The 25,876-nt window shown below is 56.7% G+C and overlaps 2 protein-coding genes and 1 long non-coding RNA gene across 3 annotated transcripts; 1 reads left to right on the forward strand and 2 right to left on the reverse strand.

The window, feature by feature from the left end:
- Window positions 1-1,591: 1,591 nt before the first annotated feature.
- PLBD2 (phospholipase B domain containing 2) lies at window positions 1,592-18,218 on the forward strand. The gene is made up of 12 exons (XM_037156254.2): window positions 1,592-1,948; window positions 5,337-5,430; window positions 6,791-6,949; window positions 8,155-8,255; window positions 8,476-8,690; window positions 12,208-12,305; window positions 14,435-14,595; window positions 15,219-15,314; window positions 15,547-15,618; window positions 16,198-16,350; window positions 16,924-17,086; window positions 17,302-18,218. Exons 1-12 carry the CDS (start codon window positions 1,677-1,679, stop codon window positions 17,467-17,469), a joined length of 1,752 nt encoding a protein of 583 aa, XP_037012149.2. The 5' UTR covers window positions 1,592-1,676; the 3' UTR covers window positions 17,470-18,218.
- On the reverse strand, window positions 7,223-17,976 carry LOC119057466 (uncharacterized). Its single transcript, XR_008392391.1, has 5 exons — window positions 17,888-17,976; window positions 17,039-17,130; window positions 12,255-15,925; window positions 9,689-11,691; window positions 7,223-7,361 (listed from the first exon to the last, which is right to left on the reverse strand). It is a non-coding gene; the product is annotated as an uncharacterized LOC119057466 (long non-coding RNA).
- Window positions 18,219-18,490: 272 nt separating the features above from the next.
- On the reverse strand, window positions 18,491-24,760 carry SDS (serine dehydratase). Its single transcript, XM_037156261.2, has 7 exons — window positions 24,507-24,760; window positions 24,086-24,125; window positions 23,716-23,855; window positions 23,531-23,622; window positions 22,642-22,869; window positions 21,589-21,713; window positions 18,491-20,897 (listed from the first exon to the last, which is right to left on the reverse strand). The coding sequence occupies exons 1-7, from the start codon at window positions 24,657-24,659 to the stop codon at window positions 20,689-20,691; spliced, it is 987 nt and encodes a 328-aa protein (XP_037012156.1). The 5' UTR covers window positions 24,660-24,760; the 3' UTR covers window positions 18,491-20,688.
- Window positions 24,761-25,876: the final 1,116 nt, after the last annotated feature.

Here is a 25,876-nt window from a genome sequence, read left to right on the forward strand (position 1 = left end):
AGATAAACGATGCTTGGTTGCCTCTCACACACCTCCAACTGCAGACCTGGCCCGCAACCCAGGCCTGTGTCCTGTCTGGGAATCGAAGGGGCTACGTTTTGCTTTGCAGGCCAGTGCTCAACCCACTGAACCACACCAACCAGGGCTTTAAATGATTATTTTTAAAAATTTTTTAAAGGTTTTTTTTGAAAATTTAAAAAAGATTTTTATTATTTATTTATCTTTAGGGGGGAAGGGAAGGAGAGAAGGAGAGAAACATCAATGTGTGATTGCCTCTTGTGAGTCCCCTGCCAGGAACTGGCCTGCAACCCCAGGGATATGCTCTGACTGAGAATCCAACCGCGATCGTGTGGTTCGTGGGCCGCCGTTCAATCCACTGAGCTATGCCAGCCAGGGCGTTATTTTTTAATTTTTACTGTATCCCAAATAAAATTTAACGGGTGAAAGAATCAAATATAATATAAATGTTTTATTTTTGTTTTTAAATTACAGTTTACTTCAAATACTATTTGTATTGGTTTTGGGTGCACAGCTTAGTGGTTGGATAATCATATACTTTACATAGTGTTCCCATGGTATTTTTAGTAACCACCTGGCACCGTACATAGTTAGTTATAACTTTTAACGAAATTACAGACCTTATTCAGATCTCACCAATTTTATTACATGAACTCATTTGTTTTCAGTGTATATTTTTATTATAAACTTTTACCCTCAGTGAGCTATAATTTGCATTTCTCTTACAGTGAATGAAACAATCATTTTCCATAAGTTTGAGTCATTTTTACATTTTTCTCACGAGTTGTTTGTTTATATTTTTTGCCCATTTTTCTATTTAGTTTGCAATCCCCTGCCTCAGATTTAAAGAGCTCTTCATAGACTAGTAATACTAGCCCTTTCTATATATGTTGTAAATAATTTCTCCCCGTTTGTCAGTTGTCTTTTGATTTTGCTTATGGTGTTTTGGAAATAGAGAATTTAAAGAAAAAGAATATTTTTCTTCTAGTACTGCAGTTTGACTTTTACATTTAGAGTCTCATCATTTAGAAGTTTATTCTTGCGTATTGTGTGAGGAGTGGATCCTGGACCAAAAGAAATTAAAAGAAATAGAGAACGTTTTTGAGACAATTGGAAAACTTCGAATAAAACCCTGTACTAGTATTAAGTGAATGGTAAATTTCCTGTTACAATGGTATATTGTGGTTAAGTAGGGTGACGTCTTCTTTCTTATGAGATACTGAATATCTATGTGCTGGATTTAGGGTTGATAGGTCACGATGCCTTCAATGAACTCTCAAATGGTTGAGCAATATAGATAGATAGATAGATATAGATATAGATATAGATATCGATATATAAAGAAATTGATTAACTGTAACAAAATATTAGCAATTGATGGCAAACGTATGGGTATTTATTTTCCGTCTTGCTACTTTGCTCTGTGTTTGAAGTTTTGAAAAATTAGTTGGGGGAAGTGTGCTAGGCAGGGTTTTCGAAGGGGAGTCGGTGCCGGGCTCTTTAAGATGGGCCCCGCCGCTTACGTCCCACTCCGGGCCCCGCCCACCCGGAAGAGCTCGGCTAAAGCCCCGCCTCCTCCCGCAGCCCGCTCTCTCTCCGCCCAGCGCGGCGGAGTGTTGTCACGTCAGCCGGGTTGCGGTGCCCGGCACCACGCAGTGATGGTGGCCTCGAGGTGCGTCACCCCCGGCGCCTGCCCGGCCCTGGCTCTGACGCGGGCGCTGGCCCTGCTGGTCGGACTGTACCTGAGCGGCTTGACAGGCGCAATCCCTACCCCGAAGGCCTCCTGGGGGCCTGGCGGTCCGGACCCACCCGCCTCCCGCTGCCGCTCGGTGCTCTTGGACTCCGGGACCGGCCAGCTGCGTCTGGTGGATGGCCGCCACCCGGACGCCGTGGCCTGGGCCAATCTCACCAACGCCATTCGCGATACCGGGTAAGGCTTGACTCGATTCCGAGCAGCACCAGTTGGGGTGGCGTGGGCGCCCGGCCTCACCTGCCCCTTGGACAAGCTTCTTGCCCGTGACAGTGCCCTTGTCCCCCTGGGGGTCAGTTTCCCGCTTCTCAGGATGCAGTACCGCCATCTGGACCGGGGCTTTGGTAGGGTGGGAGCCGAGGCAGCATCCCTCAACTCATGGGAACCAGTTCCCTTTAGCCTGGTGTGACAGTACCGCTGTCTCCCTGGAAACCAGTTCCTTGTCATCAGAGCCGTGGTACCCCCCACCCCCCACCCCCTCGGGGCCGGGGCCGGGGCCGGGGCTGGTGGGTGATGCAGTAACTTCTGTTTCCCGGGGAGGTCAGTCCCCTTGCCCCATGCCTCACTTCCCCACCCCCTGGGCCTGTGGGGCAGTGAACTCTTCAGAAAAACTTTCTTGGTTGTATTTTGCCCCATGGGTACCAGTCCCTTGCTTCTGTCCCAGAATCAGGGCAGCAGATTTGAGCCTGAGTTACAGGCCAGTCAGAAAACAGAGGGTTCTTCACTTCATAGAGACCCTTTCTCTTCATAGAGAAAGTCACTGCCTGGGCTCACTCCTCCCTTCCTTCTCTCCTGGTATGGAGCCCAGGGCTCCGTCCTTGGCAGTCATGGTCACCATCCTTCTTGCTGGGACTCTCATTCAGTTGCATGATTCTCATCTAACTCCTCCGCCTGTCTGGACTCTCATTTCCCTTTCTGTGGCCCAGATTTTGAGGATGTGCTCTGGCTGGGAGGTTGGGTGGTGCCCCTCTCAGGCCTTGTACCAGGGCCAGAGCCCAATCATTCATTCATTCATTCACTCGCCTGGTTTGCTTGGCCTTGGGGACACAGGACTGAGCAGGTGGGGGTTCCCCATTCAGTGGGGGAGACAGTTTGATAGGGGGGAACCTGAGTCAGTGGGAGGGTGGAAGTCTGCCTCTAACCTTGTCAGCGGGGCCCAGGCTTTGGATCCAGGCTTTGCTGGGGGTCTTCGGGAACTCGGCGTCCCATCCCATCCTGGGCTTATCCCCGTGCTTAAACTATGTGGCCCTCTCCTGTAGGCATGGCCACTGCCCCCACCTCCTGTTTGCTGACATGCATTAATTCCTGCAGGTGTTGGGGAGACCCGGGTCATCCTCATTCTTGTGCTTTGTGGTACTTGGGTGGATATCAGATAGAAGGGAAATTGGGGGGGATGGGCTTGCTGCAGACACAGGAGCTGGGCGGAGCTAATTTGGGGAGGCTCCCAGGGAGAGGAGGCCACAGGGTTGGCTGGCACCAATGGAGGGAACCAGAGCTCTGTGACTCCGTGACACTGGTATCTGGTGACCTGTTCTCTGCTGACTCACACACATCTTTGGGCCTGCTTAGCCAAGCCAAGAGGGCATGACATAGCTCTGCCTGGGTGCCTGCTAGAGGAGGAAACACAGAGGGGAGGCCCAGCCGGGGAGGGGACTTTGGCTCCAGGAGGCCCCCACTGGGCTGCGAGGGCTTCCTTGGTTGTGCCCATGGGGGGGGGGGGCTCTTGCAGGCCCAGCTCCACTGCTCTGTGACCACGGGCAGGTCACTGCGCCTCTCTGAGCTAGTTTCTTCACCCAAAGGTGTGGCTTCCTAGGAAAGTCAATGGGATCACAGAAAGCAGCTCCGTTTATTTACCGAAGGAAAGAGTGAAAGAGACAGGAGCAGGTCTCCTCTGCCCCATTTACAGATGGGGAAACTGAGGCCTAGATGTGAGCCCGGGCCTCTTCTGCCCTTCTCGCTCTCACTTCGCCACTCCAGCATCTTTTCTGTCCCGTCTCTCGCTGCCTGCTCTCAGACCCACAGGCCCCTTTCCTGAGGAGCCTGCCAGCACGTGGGGCTGTGATGTAGGGAAAACCATCGGAAGCCCCATTTTATATCGGGGACACTGAGGCCCTCCAGGCACCCTCTTGAGAACTCAGCAGTGAGGTGAAAGGGAGATTCTGGGTAGGCTGGGCCCCAGGCAGCAGAGCCGCTGGCCTGGGGTGACTGAGTCAGTTTGTGAAGGGTGGGGGTCAGGCATCTGCCTCTTCTCTTCACCTGCAATGGATGGAGGACCAAACCAAAGAACTATAAATGACCAATACAAATAAGAAAATGTATGTAACAACTAGTTATGGGACTATAATTAAAACAACATGATTGAGTTTTTTTGACTATCACCTTAGCAAAGATGGAAATGGTTGACAGGAATCATTCTAAGCAAGGAAGTGGGCAGACAGGCGTTCATATGTTATAGGAAGGCAGTATGTACCCTGGTGGGGTTCTGCGACTGGCAGGTAGAAATGCAGAATTCTGGGCTTTACCCCAGATGTCCTGATCAGAATTGGCTTCCTCACAAGGACTTCCAGTGACCTGCATGCACATGAGAGTGTAGACGTGTGACTTCACAGGAGGAGTGGGGACTGGCTTGCCTAGAACTGCATCCTGGCTCTGCCCTTTGCTAGCTCCCTGACCTTGGGCAAGTGTATCAGCTCGTACTGGGCAACCATGCTGTGTAACAAACCGCTGCCCAAACCCGGTGGCTAAAAATGGCAACCGTTTACCCTCACAGGTCCAGGGGGCAGTGGGGGCAACTCTGCTTTGTGCTGTAGGTCTGCAGACCTGCAGGCTTCATGTGTCTCATCTTCCTGGGTCCCCCGTGCTGGCCGGGCGTGTTCTTTGTATGGCGATAGCAGAGGCACAAGAGGTCTGGTGGAAGCACAGGTCTCCTCCAGGAGGCCGATGTTATAACTAGCACAGTCGCTTCGACCCACAACCCTGACTCCAGATGGCCAAAGTCACGTGGCGTGACTGAGCCCAGAGTAAGGGGGTGCAGAAGGACGCTTGGTCATTTGTGGTAAGGACTGACCACAAAGTGACCCAGCAAAGAGCATGGATATGGGCAGAGGGGGCGGCAGCGCCTTCCGCCACAGCAGTTACGTGGCTCCGCGCTTTAATTTCCTCCCATTCTGTACGACGGGCACCTGACTGTGTGACTCTGTAGGGTTGTCGTGAGGATGCGAGTGTTAACAGGTGCGCAAGTGGCTAGCACAGTGCCTGGCACAGTGGAAGACCTCAAGAGCTGTCAGCTGGCATTACTGTCGGGTGGGGGAAGGTTAGCACAGCTTTTAGTGGGAGGGTGCTTGTCAGTAGCCATGAAAGTGAGAAATGCCACTGACCCAGCATTTCCTCTTCGAGGGATTCGGCCTGACACGTGCACACAAAGGCAGACGGACAGACATCATGTGGAAGGCAGTTCGTCACTGTGGTTTATGATGGTTTGACCCCGGAAACGGCCGGGTGCCGAGCTGAGCGCCGGCTTTGCACCTGTTCCCGTGCTGACCCAATGTCCCCCCTCCTCCCTCTCCAGGTGGGCCTTCCTGGAGCTGCACACGGATGGCCACCACAATGACAGCCTGCAGGCCTACGCGGCGGGGGTGGTGGAGGCTGCTGTGTCCGAGGAGGTACGGATCAGACGGGGACACCGGGGCTCCCGTCCCCCTACCCCACCAAACGTGCTCCCCAGGAGGCTCTGGAGAGTGCTGAGCTGCGTGCAGAGTGGGCCGCCCACTCCCAGCCCCTGCCCTTCATCTGTGTGGGGCGAAAGGCTCACGGGCTCTCCTCACACGAGGCACTATTTAATGCATATAAAAAAATCACCTATTCCAGGTTACAAAGCACAATATTAAAGTGAGCACCCAAGTAGAAACCTAGAATGTTACTGATATTATTGAAGCCCCCTCCCAAGCCCACCGCCCTGCTTCCCTTTCCCCCAGAGGCGCCCCCGCCCCTAAAGGTGGGGGCTTCGTTCTCATTCAGTCGGTCACTGATGTTGAGATACAACTCATGTGCTGGTAAACTCACTATTTTAAAGTGTCCAGGTCAGTGGCTTTTACAATGTCTTTATAAAGTTGTGCAGCCGTCACCACCATTTAGTTCCAGAACATTCTTGTCACCTTAAAGGGATGGAATCCTACAATATCTGGTCCTCTGTGGCTGGCTTCATTCACTGAGTGTCAGGTGTACAGGGCTCATCCGTGTTGTAATAGGTGTCGGCACCCCATTCCTTTTTATGGCCAAACAGTGGTCCAGGGCAAAGGCGTGCTGTTTTATTCATTCATTCATTCATTCATTCATTCATTCACTGGTGGATGGACGTTTGAGTCCTTTCCACTCCCTGCCTCCAGTTAAGTGAGTTCCACAACGTGCAATGAATCCTTAGACAACGTATCATTTTGCTGTACCTGAGTTGGAACTTCATGAGAGTGGCTGTCACACATCTCAGAAGTCGGGGCTGTGGTGGGACCGTCCGGCGCCCACACTGGGTGGCACCTACTCTGGAAAATAACTTGGCAACAACTTGTAGAGTCAGTCATGCACATGTCCCAGTCCCTAGTGGTGACCCGAGGGTGTGCAAGAGGTGTTCAAAGTCGCCCTGAGGTGGGAGCAGCCAGGTGCCACCAGTGGTGGACGGGTCACCAGAGACAGTGCAGTCGCACGGTGCGGTGGTCCAGAGGGTGAAAAGGAAAGAGCACCGTGGGTGAACCTGAGATGCATGATGGCGAGAGGGAAGGAGCGCGTCACAGGGGACAGCATGCAGTGACAGCTTCTCATAAAAGCTGCACTTCTCGTTCTGACCCCTGGTGGCAGTTTTGGGCACCTTGATGGCTGCGGAGGTGGCCAGACCTCGGGCCAGGCCTGTGCCTCGTTGACTTAGTGGATACTTAGATAGATCGGGGGCCCCAGTGACAGAGGAAGTGTAATCTAGGGCAGATTTCGGTTACAAAGCCTGGCTGCCCTGCCCTCGCCCCGCCCGCCCCACAGCTCATCTACATGCACTGGATGAACACGGTGGTGAACTACTGCGGCCCCTTCGAGTACGAAGTCGGCTACTGCGAGAAGCTCAAGAGCTTCCTGGAGGCCAACCTGGAGTGGATGCAGAGGGAGATGGAGCTGAACAAGGACTCTGCCTACTGGCACCAGGTGGGCGTGGCCACCGTGCTCGGTGGGGTGGGGCAGAGGGTGGGGTCCACTCTGGGGACCTGCCACCACCGGGGCTGCTGCTCTTCCAGCCGGTGACTCCTCTGACCCCTGCCCCTTGTGGCCGGCCCTTTGATGGGTCCATCACTGTCCCCATCCCTTGCGGCTGACCTGCCATTCATCGGTCTGTTCAGTCTCCACCTGTCCTTCCTTCCTTCCTTCCATCCATCCATCCATCCATCCATCCATCCACCCGCCTGGTGGAACTCCGGCCGCCCATCCTGACCTGCCTGTCTCTCCAGCCCATTCTGCCCCATACAGTCAAAGAATCGCTATAGTTCATTGTCAACACATTGTTTTGCTTGCACATGAGGGAGGTGGCTTGGCCGATGGATCACATCAGAAAACAGTCTTCCTAAAAGAAGAAAGGGAAAGGGGAGAGCTAGAACACCGGAAGTTTTGTTTTCCTTTGCTTGGGGGAGCTGCCGAGTAGCCGGGGGACGCAGGGAGGAGGCTCTGCCTCTGGGCCACTGGCCGGGCCGTCAGCAAAGTCATTTATGTGTGGGTTCCGTGGAACACCGCAAGAGTTTAACGGTGAAGGGTGCACCACCGGCAGCCTCTAGAAAGTGGCTGTCTGAGACTGTGAGCACCTCCACCTCACCTGGGCCAGGTGAGGTGCACCTGTCGCTAAGCAGAATTTCTCACTGTCCACCCATCTGTCCACCCACACACCCATCTGTCCATTCAGCCACACACCATCCCTCTTGCAGATGCTTTCTAAGGGCCTGGTGGACACCCGCACAGGCCGAGGCCCCGCGGGGACACAGGGATGATACTCCATGGTTACAGAACTATGACAGTCACGATGGGGAGGAGCCAGCCACATGAGACAGGTGCTCTGACACAGCAGTGCAGCCAGTAGCTAAACTCAGAACGTCCTGGGAGGCTTCCTGGAGGAGGTGGCTTTGGGCTAGACTCTTAAGTGGGTGTGGTTTGGGAGTTGGCACAGGGCAGGGGCATACCGTTAATTAACTGAAGGCAGGAAGCTGCTTGACGTGGACGAGTAGGTGGTGGTAAGGGGGCGTCAGGGCTGGCGGGAGCCTGGAGGGTGACCTAGGCCGGCTCTGTCTGGACCCTCAGGCCAGGCCCTTCCCCCTGCAGGAAGGCCTCACCCTCCCTCTGCCCCTTGTCCTCTGCCCCCTCCCCAGGTGCGGCTGACCCTCCTGCAGCTGAAAGGCCTAGAGGACAGCTATGAAGGCAGTGTGACCTTTCCAACTGGGAAGTTCACCATCAAACCCTTGGGGTTCCTGTAAGTGCGCCCCCCCAGAATGGACAGGGTAGGGGAGAGGGCCGCATACTTTGTAGTCAGACAGACCCGAGCTCCAGGACTGGCCCTGCCACTTCCCGGCTACGTGGCCTCAGACCCACCGCCTAGCCCCACTGGAAGCTGAGCGTCCCCCTCTGCGCAGTAGGTCCACTACAGCCCTGGGAGCAGGTGTGGTGACCCTGTGGTGCCCCGGCCTCTGCAGCCTGTTGCAGCTCTCTGGGGACCTGGAAGATCTGGAGCTGGCCCTGAATAAGACCAAGACCAGGCACACTTTGGGCTCTGGCTCCTGCTCTGCCCTCATCAAGCTGCTGCCCGGACACAGCGACCTCCTGGTCGCCCACAACACCTGGAACTCCTACCAGAACATGCTGCGCATCATCAAGAAGTACCGGTTCCAGTTCCGGGAAGGCCCCCGAGGTGGGTGGATGTGGGCACATGGGGTGGGGGGGGGCTGCTAGGACCCACCACGGTCACTGTAGGAGCATTCTAAGGGCTCATCTTACTGTTTTTTAAAGATTTGATTTATCTGCTTTTAGAGAGAGGGGAGGGAGAAAGAGGGAGAGAAACACCAACTCATTGCCTCTGACATGTCCCCAGCAGACGACCAGGGCCTGCAACCCTGACCAGGAATAGACCCAGTGACCTTTCAGTTTGTAGGCTGAGGCTCAATCCACTGAGCCACACCAGCCAGGGCTTATCTTGTTTTCAGTATGTTAAGTTTCTCTAGGTTTTTATTTCACAAGGTATATCTGTTAGCTAGTGCTGCATAACAAATGCCCCCCCCCATTTAAAACAACCACAGCTTAAAACAGCCATTTGCTTTTGTCACATGTCTGCGGGTCAGCTGGGTGGCCGAGTTGTCCTAGGCCTGACCTGGCTGATCTTACCTGGCCCACTGATGCTTTTGGGCTCAGCTGGGGCCAGCTGACTGACCCAGCATGGCCTTACTCCTCGGCCTGGGGGTTGGCTGTCAGCTGGCATGATGGGGTAGCTGACCTTTGTGGCTAAGCTCAGCAGGCCAGCTCAGGCTTGTGCCGTGACCTCCGGGCAGGGAAGTACGTAAGGCCTCCCGAGGGCTAGAGCTAAACGACTGGTCCTGATAGTGTCCTGATGCCCGAAGCAAGTCAGGTGACCACTCAGATTTGAGAAGTGGGGGCCTAGACCCCGCTCTCTGATGTAAGGAACTGCAGAGTCACATCTCGATGGTGTGGATGCAAGCACAGGAAGAATTGGAGCCAATTTTGCAAACCACGGGAGGAAGGCACGAAGGCCCTCTTTCTGTCGGAGGCAAAAACCTGGCAGCTGAGGCCCACCACCCCACGGTGCCTCCCCTGCCCTACCCTAGACTGAACGCCAGGGGTGGCCCCTGCCAGATGTTCACAGTGCCTCCCTCTTGGCCAAACTTAAAAACTTACCATTGCCAGGAGGTGGCGAGAAGGTGGGGAAATGTACACCCTCAGTCAGTGCTAATGTGACTAGGGCTTGGCATGGCCACTTTGAAGAGGAACCCAGCCAGCATCCGACACAATTTGCAAGCTGTCACTCCCATGACCAGCGGTTCTGTAGCTCAGATCTGTCTGTACAGAAACGTAGCAATTCTGCACAGGGAGCGTGGACAAGGATGTCACCTGCAGTGGTGGTTTGAAGACAACCTGATGCCCCTTCATTTAAATCTTAAGTAAACCTCCCGACTGACATTTATACCGGAAGGCGCGCACATCCTAAGGGTGTAGCTGGAATTTGTGCACGGTGAGCACAGGCCTGTGCGTGGCGCCTGGTGTGAGGAGCAGAGCATTCCCAGTCTCCAGAAGCTTCTCCCCCCGTCCCGTGCCAGGTACTGTTGCCGGTCCAGCATCCTGCCTGTCCCGACTTCTTACCACACAGAGTAGGTTTGCCCGGTTGTGCTCGGAGCACCCAGACTGTGCACGTCTGTGTCCGCTCAGCGGGGCATCTGCGACAGCCCACGGCCATGCCTGTGGCTGCAGCTGCAGGTCTCTCACCCGCATTGCTGCATTCCCGTGAACATTTTGGTATCTTTGCAAAAAACCCACGTAAGTCTTACACGCCTGTGACAGGAAATTGGAAGCTACAGCAAAACACTTGCACGCAGTGAGAATCACTCAAACACCCGACACCCCGCGAGAGATCAGTTCTCTGAACACTTGCGTATGTTTTCTCTAGACTTCTTTTTAGAAAGTACCTCAATTTTCCATTCGCTTTCATTTGTATTGCACGGTAATATGTGACTACCTTCCAGTCTCACAGGTGAGGAGACGCATCTCCCATGATACCCTTCGGTCCACATTTTAACAGCTACATGTTCAGCTTAACGCACCCCCAGTTGAGGTTTGGGGTCGTTTCCAGGGATTTGCTATTTGGAACAATGCTGCAGCGAACATGAGTGCTCCCCACCCCGCCCCCGCCCCCAGAGATGTTTCCTCGTGGAAGGGCTGGGTGAAAAGATGGGCACAATTAAAGTTACGGTCTCTGGAGAAATACAGCCAAATTGCCTCCAGGGTCGGATGGGCCAGTTTGAGCTTCCCCGGCTAGTCTCTGAGGGTGTCGATTTTCACCGCAAGTTTGCCAGCACTGGGTGTTATGGTTCACTTGAAGTTTTTGCCATTTTAGTGGGTGATAAATGACATTTCAGACTAAGTTTGATTTTTTGGGGGGGTTAATTTTATTGATGGATAGCTTACATACACATTGTAGAGTGGATAATTTGATGGGTTTGGACAAACATGTACAGTCTTGTCACGGCCATTCAGTAATGACAGAGAACATTTCTCTCACCCAAGAAAGTTCCCTCTGTCCCAGATAAGGGGACTGAGGCTCAGAAAGGTTTAGGAGCTTGCTGTGGGCCAAAGAATTAATAAATTGAGACTGAGCTGGGATTCTACCCAGGTCTCCTCCCTCCAAAGCCCACGCTCTTCTGTGACCCAGCAATCCCACTTCAGGGTGTTTATTCGAAAGGAATGAGATCAGGACCTCAGATCGACACCTGCTCTCCCCTGTTCATTGCAGCCTCATTCACAATAGCTCAGATACGGGAACAACCTACGTATCCATGGGCGGGTGGACGGATAAAGGAATTCACACACTCATTCATTCACACACACACACACACACACACACACACACACACACACACTTACACACTTGCATGTTATGTAGCCTTAAAAAAAAGAAGGAAATCCTTCCATTTGCCACCACACAGCTGGACCTCCAGGGCACGAGATCAATGAAATAAGCCAGATGCAAACAGACAAATACCGCAGATGCCACTTACCTGTAGGATGTGAACAAGCCGAGGTCGCAGGAGCAGGGAGTAGTACGGTGGTCGCCAGGGGCTGGGAAAAGGGAGATGCTGGCCAGGGAGCACCGGCTTCCAGCGAGAAGATGAATGAGTCCTGGGGGCCTGAGGTGCAGTGTGGTGACTGAGTCCACAGAACTGTCCTGTACTTGAAATCCCCCAGGAGAGCAGATCTTAACTGTCCCCGCCCTGCGCCCCGAGGGGGAGCTCTGGGAGGTGATGGATGTGTTAAGTAGCTGGATTATAGTCACCTTTTCACAATGTATCGAATCATCACATTGAATATCTTAAGCAGTGATGATTTTTATCAATTATGTCTCCATAAAGCTGGGGCAAAGGATTCCTCCCTAAACAAAGCTCATGCTCTCAAATTTCTGGGTACCGCCCTCTGAATTGTTTTTTACAATAGGTCTTTGTAATTAAAAAAAAAAAAGCAGGCAAAGCCAGTAACAGTACTAGTAAACAAACCATATACATATATAGTTTGTTTTATATAAACTATCAAACTTCACACACATCAAATGCCTGGTTCGCTAAACAGCAGAGAGCAAGGTGTGGGGCTCCCGTCCAGGCGGGCTCGTCTGAGCAGCACCCCACCCCCCGCACGCTGTCCCCCTACAGAGGACTCTCCCCTGGCTGCTGGCAATGAGTTGGTGTTCTCCTCCTACCCCGGCACCATCTTCTCCTGTGACGACTTCTACATCCTGGGCAGCGGGCTGGTGAGTCCCCCTCTCGTGTTGGTTGCCGTTCTCCCCAGGCCGCTCCTCACCTGGCAGCCCCGGCGGGCCCGTGGGCCGAGGCATGTTTTCTCGTGATGCTTGGGCCACTGGGTGGGGCTTATTTTTTTTAATTAGTTACAGTTGACATACATTATTATATTAGTTTCAGGTGTACACCATAGTGGTTAAACATTTATTGACCTTATAAAGGGATCACCTGATAAGGCTGGTGCCCATCCAAGACCACACATAGGGTGGGGCTTCTTGAACGAGGGTTCCCAGGCCCCACCTGGGCCTCCAGGACCTGTGGCCAGCCTGGGACTCTGCATTGTAACTCAGCTCCTCAGCAACTGCCTGCCTTGGGGACCTTATGAAATATCCTTGACCTCAGTGACCTCGGTTTGTTCTTAAGTATTTAGGAGAAGCCGTCCCTCCCCGCAATGGCCTCGCTGTGAAATACTGCCTTCTCTCTTGCCCTCCACATAACCCCCTCTAACCTGGCCAGGTTTTCTGAATAAATGGTGTTTACAATGTGTTGTTTTTATCAGTTTTCCTGGCCAGGGTCCAAACTCGTTTAGAAATCTGCCCCTGGCACCCCTTGCCCCCGCAGCAAGCCCCGCGGTCTCCAGGGCAACACTGGAGGAGGAAGAACATGAATTTAAAGAACCCTCAAGCAGAGCAGATTCCTGGTGGGGGCGGGGAGTTCTTTTGTTAGTTTTTTGGGGGAGCGTGGGGTTTAGTACCTTATGTTGAAAGGCATGAGAAGGCCTGGCAGTGGGTGTGGGGGACCCCCTGGCCACCATCCTGGGTGGGGAGAGTGGGGAAGAACAACCCAAATGTTGACTCCAGTTACCTGGAAAGTGTCCAGGTGGGACATTTACCTGCCACCCGGGTTCTTGCCTGGTTTTGTGCCACAGACCCCTCTGGCTGTCTGGGGACCTGTGAGCCACCCCCTCAAAAGAATGTTTCTGAGTATGTGAACCAAAATGTGTGGATCGGAAGGAGGCCAAGGATATCGAAATACACTGATCGAAATGTTATCTGAGTCAGCTTGACAGACCGGTGCTGCTTTGGCAGCACGTAAAACCACAAGCTGGGGTGGCAGGTGCTACCTGCCACACCTGCCACCGCTCGGAAGCGACGAGGAACATCACTGACATTCTGACCTGTGTGCACCCCTGTCACATAGTGGGAAACTTGGGTTTCTGTTGGGGACAGTCGCAGGTGCCGCCGATACCTGTGGTGTGTCACCCGTGTTAACAATGCAGGGGGTGCTGAACTGCCGTTTGATAAAGTTCAAATGTAATGTTTTCCATCCAAGTCTGCAGACTCACTGAGTACCTCCGCTCGCCCGGCGGGGAAGAGCTCCCCTGTCCTGCCCCTAGGGCTTTGGGGACAAGCTGGTCTCACTGGGACAGTGGCTGGGGAAGCTTGGTGCAGCGGGCAGAGGGAGGACAGGAGGCTCTTCCTGCCTGGGCGTGGCTGCTCCGCTCGATTTGCAGGGGTCCTCTTTCAAACAGCCCTTTGTGGCTACTGCCTTCATTTCACTGTTTTCCAGCTTTGTACGAAAAAGGGAGAAGCATGCCAATAGCCTGCTGTAGGGGGAGCAAGCACCAATTTAAGAGCTGGAAGTTTGGGGATGGAATCTTGGCACATCCACTTACCAGCCATGACCTTTGCTGAGTCTCTTAGCTCCTGGTCCTCAGTTTACCTTGCAGCCAGAAGGTGCATTATAACCATACTGTGTTTTTCCCGAGGCGGCTGTGAGTTCGTGGAGATCACAGTAGTTTGCTGGGCTAGCAGCATCCAGTCACCGAATGTTCCCTGGGAAACTGCAGGGATGGGGGGGGCTGCTGTCTCTGGGGAAAGAGTGGACCGACTTGGGGGGTGAGTCCATAGGCACAGCGCCCCGGGCCCTTCCCCAGGGCAGAGCTGGATTTGGGAGCGTGAACCCCCCAGTGCTCATCCAGGGAACCAGAGAGCACGGACCCCTGATCCAGAAGACAAGGTTTTAAAGCTGTCAGTCAATCCGTGAACTACCGCTGACACAGCACCGCCCCTTGGTGGCAGCGTGCCCCAGCTATAAGTCAGCTGGCCCTTCAAGCAGCGTCCCCTCGGCTCCCCCACAGGTGACACTGGAGACCACCATTGGCAACCGGAACCCGGCGCTGTGGAAGTACGTGACGCCCGGGGACTGTGTGATGGAGTGGGTGCGCAACATTGTGGCCAACCGCTTGGCCGTGGACGGGGACACCTGGGCGGATGTCTTCAAGCGCTTCAACAGTGGCACGTGAGTGGGCTTTGGGCACCGTGGCCTCCCCACCCAAGAAATGGACCAACCCCCCCCAACGCTCAGTCCCTGGGGGGCCTACTGTGGCACCAGAGCCACTACCCCGCACCCCTGCAGAGCGCTGTCACAGACTCTCATTAGAGCCGCCTCCCCTGTTTGATACACGGGGAAACTGAGGCTCAGGGAGGGAAAGCATTCACCCCTCTCATGCAGGCTTCTCCACCCAGGGAAAGGCCGCCAGGGGAAGGACAGGAAGAGCTTTGGAACTTGAGAGCTCTGGGGACAGTGAGGAGGGCCGTCCAAGGAGCTGGACGTGGGTGGAGGAGGGCTCTGTGCACCAGAGACACCGGAACCAGACAGCAAGGGTCTCAGGACATGGGGCAGAACTGACCTTTGCTCCGGCAGGCACTGGGGAGCCATAGAGTCCTCTGGAGCAGGCCATGTGCTGAAAGAGCTGGAGCACACCTGGCCCGGCTGCAGCCTCCAGAGTGACGGTCAGATGGCCAGGCACCCCCAGGCCATCCATGCCCTGTGATTCCTGGCTGTGTGGGGCGCTGGGGGCAGGGGGAGGCCGGGGCTGCAGTCCCAGGGTCTGCTCAGTCCTCCCTGCTCGGGTCTGGCAGGTACAACAACCAGTGGATGATCGTGGACTACAAAGCATTCGTCCCCGGCGGGCCCAGTCCTGGGAGCAGGGTGCTCACCATCCTGGAGCAGATCCCGTGAGTCCCCGGGGGGGGGGGGAGGGGCTGGGCCCTCCAGGCAGAGGGAACCACAGAGGCAGAGGCGGGAGGCGTGTGAGGGGAAATCTAAGGAAAGTGAGGTAGGAAGAGATGGCAGCCCTGGCTGGGGCTCAAGATTCAGGGCATGACCTACCTCCAGGCAGTGGTGAACCAAGGGGGTCCCCACGGGCCCCTCTTCTCACCACTCCTGTCCTGCTTCTCTTGGTCCCAGGGGCATGGTGGTGGTGGCCGACAAGACCTCGGAGCTCTACCGGAAGACCTACTGGGCCAGCTACAACATCCCGTAGGTGCTCCTCCCTGCCCGACCCCGTGCTCAGCCCCCTGTGCTGGTGAGGGGCTGTCCCACGGGATTCCCACCCAACCCGCTTCTGGGCCAGAAAGGCCCTGGCAGTTCTGTGGTGCAGTGGTGGGACTTAGGTTGGCACTCACGTGACTTCCGCAGGGTAATGGGGGTGGCCCGTCTCAGGTGCTGACCCTGCCGTGGGTGGCTCCCCGCCTGGATCTGCTTTAACTGGGCCGCTCCTCCTGCCGCTTACGGCGCTTTACCTGGGTTGTGTCCTTTGATCCTGGCAACCGGCCAGCCACAGCTCCTGTTCCCATTTCACAGAAGGTGACACCGAGGCCCTGAGAGGGTGTCTAACCTTCCCAAGGTCCCACAGCTGGTCAGTGATACAGCCAGGGTTTGAAGCCATGTCCCTTGGACCCCCAGAGCCCCAGCTCAGCCACCCCACAACACAAACCAAAGACATTTTTATTGCTGTCCTGGTGGTGTCCTGACGGTCGTTAGTGCTCATCTTCTGGTGCGACTGCCACGGCCCGTGAGGTCAGTGGGAGTCATGAGTGACCGCCCTCATCCCCGCAGGTCCTTCGAGACCGTGTTCAACGCCAGTGGGCTGCAGGCCCTAGTGGCTCAGTATGGGGACTGGTTCTCCTACGACAGAAGCCCCCGGGCCCAGATCTTCCAGCGGAACCAGTCGCTGGTGCACGACATGACCTCCATGATCCAGCTGATGAGGTGCGTGCGGGACAATGAGAGCTCCGTGGTGTCCGTTGTCACTCATTTAAACCTCACAACTGGCCCAGGGACCGGCAGGGTGACAGTGTGTAACGGCTGGTCTAGCAGGGCTGTGGCCCCATTCACCATGAGTCCTGGGACAGGTGGGGACACTGAACTGCTGCTGAGTGACCACCCTGTGCTGGGCACTGGGCTTGGTACTGGACACACAGCGCCAAGCATGTCCCCCATGGTCTCCAGGGGTCCCCCGGCCCCGTGGAGACCCGGAGAAGCGTCAGGCACTCACATGGACACTGGGTGTAACTAGGGCTGCCTGAGCCCCCAGAAATGCTACCAAGGGGACAAGGCGGGGCCTCCAGCCTGACTGGGGATGGAGCCCAGGGGCATCCCGGAGCGTGGGGTACCTGAGCGGGGGTCAGGATAGTGACGGAATGACGAGGGAGCCCAGCGCTGGGGGAGACTCGGGCTCATTGAAGGCAGGTGGCAGTATCGGGGGCTGCTCCAGGTGGGGTTTGGCCCCTCCCTGGCCTCCCCTGCCAGCACGACTGATGGACCCTCCCTTCCCGCACCCAGGTACAATGACTTCCTGCACGACCCCCTGTCTCTGTGCAAGGCCTGCGACCCCCAGCCCAACGGGGAGAACGCCATCTCCGCCCGCTCCGACCTGAACCCGGCCAACGGCTCCTACCCCTTCCGGGCTCTGCAGCAGCGCTCCCACGGGGGCATTGATGTCAAGGTGCTGGCTGTGCCGGCCGGCGCTGTGGGCGGGTCATCTCATGGCTGGGAGGGTGTGACAGGGAGGGCTGCGCTCCAGGCCGCCGGCAGGGCAGGAGTGGGGGCAGAACTGGGCTGTGGTTGGGGTGGGAATTAGGGTGGGCGCCAGGCCCCCCGGGGTTGGGTCAGCGTGGACCCCAGCCTGTGCTGACGTTGGACGCTCCGCTCTGCCCCTAGGTGACCAGCAGGGCCCTGGCCAAGGCCTTGCGCCTCGTGGCAGCCAGTGGCCCCACGTGGGACCAGGTGCCCCCGTTCCAGTGGAGCGCGTCCCCCTTCAGTGGCCTTCTGCACATGGGCCAGCCCGACCTCTGGAAGTTCTCGCCCGTCGACATCTGGTGGGACTGAGCGCTGGCTCTACCCAGCTGCCTTCTGCCCCTGCTGACCGCAGCGGGGCCACGCCGCCTTGACCTCCTGCTGGTCCCCTCCGTGGCCTTTGCCCCTGCTGTGCACTGAGCTGAGACCTGGGGCTGTCAGGTCCACTCCCGTCTGGGTGGGGCACAGGACCCTCGGGGGTGGTTCAGAACGGACTCCCTCTCCCCTGAAGTGGGTGAGTGCTGTCTCCGTCCTCTGCTTCTCTGCAGCTCTCTCTCTCTCTCTCTCTGTTTCTCTGTCCTCTCTGCTTCTCTCTCTCCCCCGCCCTGGGGCCCCACCCTCAGGCTGCCCCCCTGAGGGATCAGGGTCTGGGCCCCCAGGGGAGCTGGAGGGGCCTGTTGCCCATGGCTCTGGAGCTGGTGGGGTTTCAGCCCTGAGCCCTGGGTGTTACCTGTGGCTGATGTCTCCTCCAGCCCAGGCTCCTCTGTCCCTTTAGGAAGTGGCCCCCTGTTGCCACTCTGGACAGCTTTCTCAAGGACAGAAACTGGAAAACAAACAAAAACCAAAGGTTCCAGCAACTGGTGGCTAGAGGGAGCCTGAGTTTCCCTGCTCACTCCCCGGGCAGACGGGAGCCTCAGCCCCGTGTCCCAGCCTCCTGCCCCGCCCCTGCCTGGCCTCCGCCTGGCCTCCAGGCAGCGAGGGCCCTCAGCTCCCCTGCTGCAGGCACTAAGTCGCAGGCTGTGACATCATTAAATGGGAGGGGCCGAGAGGCCTCGGCCATGGCCTCTGTGCTGTGCTTCTTCCCCGGGCAGTGGGGAAGGCTGGGGCGCGCTTTTCTCCCCGCAAGACGGGTCTGCACTGTCTTCCCTGCGTCTTCCTGCCCTTCCTTCTGTCCGTCCTCCTGTCCATCCACTCATCCAGCCATCTGTATGTTTATGGAGCTCCTGCTGTGTTCTGGGTGCTGTCCCGGGACCCTGTTCACCTCAAGACCTTCCCAAGTCCTACTGTGGGGTACAGATCAATGCAAAACGGAGTCCTGCCTGTCTATTCATACCTGAAAACCTGCCTTGGGGACAAGGCTCGCCTGACGCGTGCGCCTAGGGGAGACGGCACAGAGCCCGTGCTCAGAGACCTGGTGTGCGTCCTCTCGCTGTCTCCTACCGGCAGAGGAGGCCAGCCTCCCTCCGCCTTGGCCACCTCACCTGTAAAATGGGATGACAGTGTGAGTGACAGGTCCCTGGCCGGGGAGTGCGGCGCAGTAAGGATGCACCGCAGTGGTGGCCGTGACGCAGCTACGTAGGGCCTCGCACATTCAGCCTTCGTGTGCTAGTGGGTGTTACTGGACACTTAGTGTGGACTGGGCACCGTGGTGAGGCCTCTGGACACCTCATGACCAGAGGTCCGTGACACATCGCTGCTCTTAGGAAGTTTGCAGCCAGATACGTGTCTGTGTTGATGGGTGGTCTGGAGGGAGCAGAGCAAGGCTGGAGCCTCGAGGTGGGGCGGGGTGGGACTCCCCCAGGGCCATTCTGTAGAAGTGGCGGCTCTGGTCCGTTCCCCAGGATGATTCGGGGCCCTCTGCTTCCTGGGAGGTGGGGACAGTCAGGTGGCCAGGGTGATTCTGAAGAGTACGGGTGTGTGCAGAGGGTTGCCCAGCCTGGCTGACCCAGCCAAGGCAGGGCGGGGGCCGCCGGGAAGGCAGCTGCTGTCAGGGCCTGTGCCCCAGCACTTTCCCACAACCCTCAGCTGCAGAAGAGCAGCGGCCGGCCCCCGGGGCTTCTGCACTGCCTGACGGACAAGGGTCCAGCCTGCCCGTCGGCCCCAGCCCCCCGTGCCTTGGCCCCTCTGCTAGTGGGCAGAGGTGTCTGCCTTGTCTCATGGGGGGTTCGTGCCCAATCCAGGTGGGACCGTCGGGGCTGGAAGCAATCCTGCTCTGAGCAGGTTTTCCTGAACTGGGTGCCGTTTGAGTTTCGCTCTCCCGGGGAAACAGTTGTGGAACCAAGGGGCTGATGATTTGCTGTCTCCGCCAGCCTTTCCTTGATGTCCCCTGTCCCCTGGGAGTTTACAGTGCATGTGGAAATCAGTAGGCAGCTGGTGGCCCTGTGGCTTGGGGTGGTGTTCCATTCCCCCACCTAAAATCTCACAGTGTCTGCTCTTTGTTGGAGTAAGGGAGTCTGCAAGCCTGGCTCATCTTGTGGTGCCCTGAGAGGTCAAAGTGGTCTCAAACTTCACTTTGAACTTGGGATCCAATAAGATGCCCGGTGGCTGCTGTGGGTGGTGGTGAGAGGGTCCTTTCCCAGACCTCGAGGCTCCTCTGGTTTACATGCTGCCTTCGGAACACCTTGGAAGAGCGGGTTTCACGTTTCTAGAGGGTTTGCCTGACACTGACTTCACACCCACTCCTTCCCTGTTCCTGGGATGATTGTCTAGTGTCGGTTTACACACCCCCAGGGATGGGGGGCTCACTACTTGGCTCCCAGTGGTTCTGTGAAAAAGTCTGCCTTCCTGGGAGGCAGGCCTTGTCCCTGAGCCCATTCAGTGCCACTTCCCTCACCCACTTCCTATCTCCTGACACACAAGCTCGGTGGGGGCAGGGTCTTGAGTTCTACGTGGGGTCCCAGGGTTCCTGGGCTTGGGGGTGGAGGTTGGGGGTGCTCACTGCTGAGAGGGGGTCGGAGCAGGCTCCATGGGTGAGGGGAGGCAGGAAGACAGTGATGTTGGAAAAACTTGAGGGATCTTTGCTTCATAAATATATATATATTTCTCTTTTTCAATGAAAATGTTTACACATTAGAAAAATGAGTAAGGGTGGGCTTCAGACAAGAAGGGTCCTCAGCCCTGGACGGTGGCCCTGTCCATCTTCTCAGGTTGAAAGCCTGGGGTGGGGACACCTCGCTCCGAGGGGCAGCATCGTTCTGTGATCTTGGTCCCTCCCACCCAGCTCGCTCTATGAACCTGATATATGTTACGTGTGGGCGGTCGTCGCCCTGGCAGGGGTGGCTGGGGACGATCACAGAGCAGTCACGCCAATGGCAGGGGCTCAGTTTGCAGCCCCGGTGACTGCTCCCCGCCTCCACCTTGGAGTGTTGGCCCCTCCACACAGCGGCCTCATGGGTGCAAGGAGGCACTGAGCGGCCCGGCTGCAGGCTCCCAGCCGGACACACAAACAGTACGTACAGCGTGGCACTGGGTGAAACTCCAGCACCTCTGGGGGCTCCCAGGGGACTGAGGGAGGCGCGCAGGGGAGCACCCTCACTTGGGCAGCTTGTTCTTCATGCCCAGCTGTGTCTTGAGGGCCTGCAGCTGGGCCAGGCTGATGTTGCTGCCCCCACAGACAATGACCACGAGGGAGGACAGGGGACTGCGGAGCTTCCCCTCCCCTTGCAGCTTCTGAACCACGTGGCTGTAGATGGCAGCCAGGGCTGCCCCACAGGCGGGCTCCACCAGGATCTTCTCATCATCTGCCGGAGGGGGAGGTGGTGAGGGTGGGGCCCGATTCGCAGGCACAGCGAGGGGTCTAAAAGCCCATCTGCCGTCAGCCCATGGGCTTCAGCCAGACTCCGCTCCTCCCATCCTTGTCCTGGATTGACCTCCCAAGCCCTGAGCCAGGGCAGGTTCCGTCATCAGTGCTGACACTGATGAATTTAGCAATTGCAGTGGCCTGAGCAGTGTATTGAGAAGGATTCTGAGGGAACACCTGAGCAAGAGTGGCGAGGTTGATTGGCCAAACTGACGCTGACGCAGGAGAATTACGTGGTGGCCTACACGCTACAGTGTGCGGATGTTGTGTGCCATCTTTGTCCTAGGCTGAACCCAGAAAATGTCCAGCCTAGTTACAGACCCACTTCTGAATCCATCACTGAGGCCTAGACTTTCCTTATTCACCCTGGCTGCCAGGAAGCTCAGAACCAATATTTTTAAATAGTTATTGTTATCTGTTGCCATGGTTATCAGGCTTACATCTTCATTGGTGCCTCTGCCCTGTCTATTTTTACTGCTGCCTTGTATCTTCAATGGGAAGGTATCTCCCAGGAATGGATGGGAGGCAGCACTTAAACTTGCAGCCGTGGGAGCCTTGGGCGTACCAAGTGGCCAGGACAGCCCCTCAGTTCTTGAACCAGCAGGTAGGACCTTGCAAGGACTTGTACATACCCACAAACTTCTCAATGGCGGCCACAGCCTCCTGGTCCGAGATGACTTCCGAGAAGATGGGGTGTTCCTGAAACAGCTTCAGGGCCTGAGCCGCCACCGTCTTCACACACAGGGCCTTGGCAACACTGGGGTGGCGTGTGGGAAATGGGAATGGGGGAAGCAGGTAGGAGAGGGGGTGGGGATGGAGACCAGGGTGGGGAGGGAGAGAAAGAGAAATTTGGGTGTGAGCGGGAGGGGAGGAGGAACTGGGGTCGTGGGCATGGGGATGAGTGTTCCCTGTGCAGCCATGAAGTCCCAGGGGCTTGCAGCAGGTGTGGCCATGTGACTAAGTTCTGGCCAATGAGTGGTAAGTGGAAGTATTGTGTCTTTCTTTAAAGGAAGGGGGCATAGCTTTGGCCCTGCTTCCTCCTCCCTGCCAGATGGAATGTGGGTGTGATAGCTGGCATTTATGCAGCTGTTTTGGGCCCTGAGACTGCATAATAAGAATGATGGAGAACAAACTCAGGGAGCCTGGGCCCCTGGCTTCATGGAGCTGCCCCTGGATTGTGTACCTCTAGATTTTTTTTTAATAACAGGAAATAAAATTCAATTTTAAGTTGCTGCTTTTTTTGGATTCCTATATAAAACAGCTAAAACTAATTCTAATTAAACCCTGCGGGTCAAAGATTTGGGGCTAGGATATAAACTTGGCAGCAGGAGCTGTGTTCATCCACCTCTGTCCCCAGGATCAGCCAGTGGCTACCCCATATCAGGGCTCAGTAAATGGTTGGCAAATTAATAAAGAGTGCAAAACCCTGCTTCAGAGAAGCTCAATAAATGACCAGCATTAGACTTTTTGTATGAGGAAGTGCCGTTCATGGTGGGGAGTCACACAGACTTGGGCCCCGCCCCCTGTAGGACCACTCACTGGCTCTGTGGTTCTGGGCAAGTGAACCAAGCCTCAGTTCCCTCACCTGTAAAATGGGATATCAGGATCTGCCTGGCAGCCAGCACCGATGGGGAGTCCCCATGGCTTGCCGAACCCCACATGGAGGCCCCCCCCCGGCCGCTCACCTGGTGACCTGGGGCAGAGAGATGAGCTTGCCGGCAGAAGCTGCAGTGTGGAAGCTGTGGGCCCCCATGGTCTCCAGGGCGATGACGGGCACGTCCCCCCAGCCCACCTCCTGCAGCCCCTGGACCACTCCGCACAGCAGGCCACCGCCACCCACGGACAGTGCGATGGCCCCCGGCTTTGCAGCCAGCGTCTCCTTTAGCTCCTTCACGATGGACGTGTGGCCTTCCCTGCAGGGTGGTGGAGCGGGGAGGTCAGGGCTGGGCTCCCTGGAGACACCAGGCAGGGACCCTTCCACTTGTCCCCTCCTCTTCAACTCTAGTCTGATTTCCAGTGGCCAGCGTCTCATCCCTAACTGAAGGCTTTCTCTGGCCCCTGAGAACAGCCCTCACCCAGTGTCCGTGGGAGTTAAACATTAGGGGTGTTGGTGCCTATACACCCCTGCTGGTGGGTAGCCCTGGTCTGTGCTCCATACTGGCTCCCAGGGGCCCCAACAAAATGAAGCTTCAGCTGCCCACAGCAGTCAGACTGCCCACGAAGGCCCGGTTAGTGGCTTCTTTCCTTCCTCATCTCCCCTCCCCACCCCTCTAAGGAATCACGTCCCAAGCAAGCCGCTTTTCCTGAAACCCTCATCTTGGGATCCGCTCCTGGGATCTGCTTCTGGGAGCGTGCAATGGCAGACACCTGCGTCCCTGAGCACACATGTTCGCTCACCGCCGTGGAGAACGGGCGTTGGAGCAGGGGTGCATGTACTTCTATGTGACGGCGTGTGCATGCACACGTGTGCCACTGCTGTGTGTATAACGTGACGGGGTGCCTGGGGACAGGTGCCCACCCAGCAGTGGAGGAGGTGGATGCCGCCCACACCAGGCGACCCTGGGCTCCACGTACCAGATGAGGGGGTTGTCAAAGGGAGGGATGAAGACCCAGCCTGGGTTGTTGTTCACCAGGGCCTTGGCCAGCTCGAAGGCCTCGTCCAACATCTGCAAGGCCACAGGGGAGGTAGGAGAGGGTGAGGGGCCTGGAGACGCTCCTCGGCCGCCAGACGCCCTCCCTGCCCCCGGGCTGGCACTCACCTCACCTGCCACCTTGACCGTGGCCCCCTCACCCTTGAGCCGCTCAATGGTGAGGGCAGGAGTGGTGTTGGGCACCACAATGGTTGCAGGGATGCCCAGCTTCCTGGCGGCATAGGCGGCTGCCATGCCCGCATTGCCCGCTGCCAGGAGAAGGGGGTAGAGAGTCTATTAGTGCAGGAGGGCCTGGGAGCCTGACCTCTGGCCTCTGACCCCCCCAGGGTGACCTCAGGCTTCCACCTGGAATTCCAAATTGGGCCTTCTGCAAATGTTTGCCACAGCTCATGGCTAGGGAAACTGGGGCCCAGAGAGGTGGGGCTCCTGGCCCCGGGACACACAGCTGAGGACAGGCAGAGACAGGCAGTCCACTTACCTGAGAAACAGACGAAATGTTCACAGCCTTGCTCAGCCCACTGTGGAGACGAGGGGGGAGGAGTCAGGCCGTTCCTGGGCACTTCCCTCCCATCTGTGATACCTCCCGGTGATTCCAGCTGAACTCTCCTTCCTTCACCTGGACCTTGTACTGCCCTCACCTGTCAAATGCCGTCTTTCCTCCCCAAAGAGCCTGGTCCAGGGAAGGGCAACAGAGAAGCTGGCAGCAGATAGCTCTGGGGTCAGCCCGCAGGGGACCCTCATGGCGGGCACCCCTTATCCAGTGGAAGCGTTAATGGTGGGTGCTCAGCCACTGTGGGGAGTCAGCAGGGCCTAGCCTGGAATGCCCGGGTTTCATAGGGCACTGGCCCTGTCCCATCGAGGAAGAGGACCCGCCACCCTCGCCGGGGGCTCTCCTGTACCTTCTGGCAGAGGTGTCCGATGCCCCGGATCTTGAAGGAGCCCGAGGGCTGGGCACTGTCCATCTTGAGATAGACGCTGGTGCCGGCCACTTTGGACAGGGCCACGCTGTCACGGATGGGGGTCTTCATGTGCAGGGGCTCTCTGGAAGTCATTGCTGAGGGAAGGGAGGGAGCAGACCAGGGAGCTGGGTGTCTGGCTGGACCAAGAGAGCGAGGGACAGGTTGGAGATGGTCTAGATGGATGGACAAGTAGACAGTCTTCTGAATTGTCCCAGGGCTACCGGGTCCCAGGCTTTATTCCCTGGGCACTGCTGGGCAGCCAATAGGGCCTCAGGGCCAGCCACACCCCCACCAGGACACGCCCCCTGGCCTGGGGCTGCCAGGACAGGAAGTGGGGGCCAGCAGCTTCCTGCAGTCTCTCCCTCACCCCTCTCTGCTCCCCTCCTGCCACCTTCCCTCCCCATCCTCAGCGTCCTCATTTGCAAAGAGGAAAACACCCACTGCCCGGGGACTGCTAGGAGGCTGCAGGAGGATGGTGTTGGATGATGCCCTTAAACCCACTAGCAGGTGCTTGGCACATAGTAGGCACCCAAGAAACAAACCCCGGAAGAAATGGGCACTATCGTTATCTATCCCCATCTTCCAGAAAGGGAGGCTGAGGCGCAGACAGTCAGAGGGTGGAGCTGGCACCGGAACCCTGCAGCCCGACTCCCAAAGCCGCAGCCGGAACCTGCTCTCGATCCCCTTCCGCTGCCGTCCTTTCCGGACTCTTTCGTCGTCAAGGGGCGCAAGGCATCATGGGCAAGACCAGGGGGACCAGGCTCACCTCCTGACTGCTTTTCACTAGCTGTGGGGCCCTGGGCAGTCCCTCTGCCTCCTGGAGCCTCCCTTTGCTCATCTGTAAAATGGGGACAATAATGGTGCCGCTGTCCTAGGGATAGATGACAGGAAAATGTACAAGTATGTACATAAGGGGCCCAGAGCGCAGTGCTCAGTAGGTGTTGGCAGCCACTGTATCTTTGTCGTCATCGTCATTTTTGTCATCACAGAACTGCAGGGTCTCGCACCCGAACTCACTCCCTGCCCCACGCCGAGCCTCCTGCCTGTCCCTGGCTGCTTGCAGGGGCCTGTGTGTGCACAGGCTGGCACACACACACTTGCACACACACAGTCCTGGCCTCCTCACCAAAGCTCCCTTGTCTGGTCCGCTGGGACAAGAATATCGATGAGACAGAGGGCAGCGAGGACTCTGGCAGCCTGCACAGCCATCCCTCTCAGTGGGACAAGCTCCCTCTCTTACCGCCCCACTGACCTTGCACAGGCTCGCCCAAGCCCTCCCTGCAGTGGGACGTCACGCGCTAGGCACACCG

The sequence above is a fragment of the Artibeus jamaicensis genome, unplaced genomic scaffold (assembly GCF_021234435.1).
Source record: "Artibeus jamaicensis isolate MK-2021 breed Jamaican fruit bat unplaced genomic scaffold, CSHL_Jam_final contig_525, whole genome shotgun sequence".
In the NCBI taxonomy this organism is placed as follows: domain Eukaryota; kingdom Metazoa; phylum Chordata; class Mammalia; order Chiroptera; family Phyllostomidae; genus Artibeus; species Artibeus jamaicensis.